General features: G+C 42.8%; 1 protein-coding gene across 1 annotated transcript; it reads left to right on the top strand.

The window, feature by feature from the left end:
• The first annotated feature begins 410 nt into the window (after positions 1 to 410).
• On the top strand, positions 411 to 1,337 carry LOC138141142 (type II methyltransferase M.KpnI-like). The gene has a single exon (XM_069061806.1). It carries the CDS (start codon positions 411 to 413, stop codon positions 1,335 to 1,337), a length of 927 nt encoding a protein of 308 aa, XP_068917907.1.
• Positions 1,338 to 1,547: the final 210 nt, after the last annotated feature.

Below are 1,547 nucleotides of genomic sequence, written 5' to 3'. Positions count from 1 at the left end.
TTAAAGCGGCAATACAGGTTTAGTGAAATTGAAGAAAAAGTTCGGTAAGATTAAAGAAGGCTTCTCGCAAAACCATTATCAGATGAAGCGTTAACTACCGACGAGAATGTTTTGTGAATTTTCGTCATTTAAGGAATCTCATGCAAAAAGCACACGCAACACAGGTAACACTTGCAATAGGTGACAATAAAGACTATCTTGTGAAATATGGCGAAACTTACAGAAATAAAGTAGACATTATCTACATTGACCCGCCGTATAACACTCACAATAAAGATTTCCAATATAACGACAAGCAAGAACGTAGTGAGTGGTCTCGGTTTATTCAAGAACGCTTAAAACTTTCTCAAAATTTCCTTAAAGAAACAGGAATCATTATCGTTAGTATAGACGATAGTGAGCACCATAACATGCGTATTTTGTTGGACCAAGTGTATGGCGCTGAGAACTTCATCAGCAATGTCGTGTGGATCGGAAGCGGAAGTTCCAAAGTGAGGTTCAGTCGCGGAGGGCTTGACTACATGCTCATTTACGCGAAAGATAAGAAACAAGCGCCACAATGGTGGGAGCCTAAAGACAACGCACAAGACATACTCAACTTTGTGGCGAAACAGAAAGAGAAACAAGTAACCATAGACGAAGCCGAACTTGCGTTAAAGAAATTCCTTAAAGTTAATCAAGACAAGTATGCAGCGGGGCTTGCTTCTTATGCGAGTATAGATAGTCAGTGGCGCGTTTTTACGACCGCTTCGATTGTTAACTCTTTGGATCGTCCTAATTTGAAGTACGACATTACTGATCCGGCAACAGGTGTTGTTTATCCACATCCTGACAAAGGTTGGACGCTATCGAAATCCACTTACCAAGCGCTTTATGATAAGGGGATGATAGTTTTCGCAGGTAACCGACCGCGCAAGAAGTATTTCCTTGAAGATAACATGACACAGAAGCCTCAGCCGATTGTTCAAGAGTCGCGCAGTAAAGCGCACAGTCAACTTGAGAAAATCATAGGCAAAAACAACTTCAGGTACAGTAAGAACGTGTCAGTCTTGAAAAAATGGTTCAACATTGTGTCCGGCAACCAAAAGGATGTGACCATTATGGACTTCTTCGCAGGGTCAGGCTCCACAGGACAAGCGGTGCTTGAGATGAACGCAGAGGACCAAGGAACACGTCAAGTCGTTCTCATGACCAACAATGAGCAAGACATTGCAACAACAGTCACACTTCCCCGTTTACGCAACATAATTTCAGGCGACTGGGTTTCAGGAAAGCAACGACCGTTATTGGGTTTGTTAGAAATTGATGAAAGTCTGCTAAAAGTTGAGGAAAATTGAGAGCGAATGAGAAACGAATTAGACAAATTCTATCCAATAGGATAGCCTATGATTGGATATAATCATATATGGACAAGTGAGCGCGTGATGACCAACCATCGCCTCGTGATCTCACTTGTCCAGATTGTGTTTCAATCCACCTCACTCATAAGGAGACCCCGATGCGCCCGCAACACATGCACCGTCGGCCATATCTAGGCCGACTAACCC

This window comes from Tenebrio molitor, unplaced genomic scaffold (genome assembly GCF_963966145.1).
Source record: "Tenebrio molitor unplaced genomic scaffold, icTenMoli1.1 SCAFFOLD_976, whole genome shotgun sequence".
Taxonomy (NCBI): Eukaryota; Metazoa; Arthropoda; class Insecta; order Coleoptera; family Tenebrionidae; genus Tenebrio; species Tenebrio molitor.
This window is presented reverse-complemented; position numbering and strand designations above follow the sequence as displayed.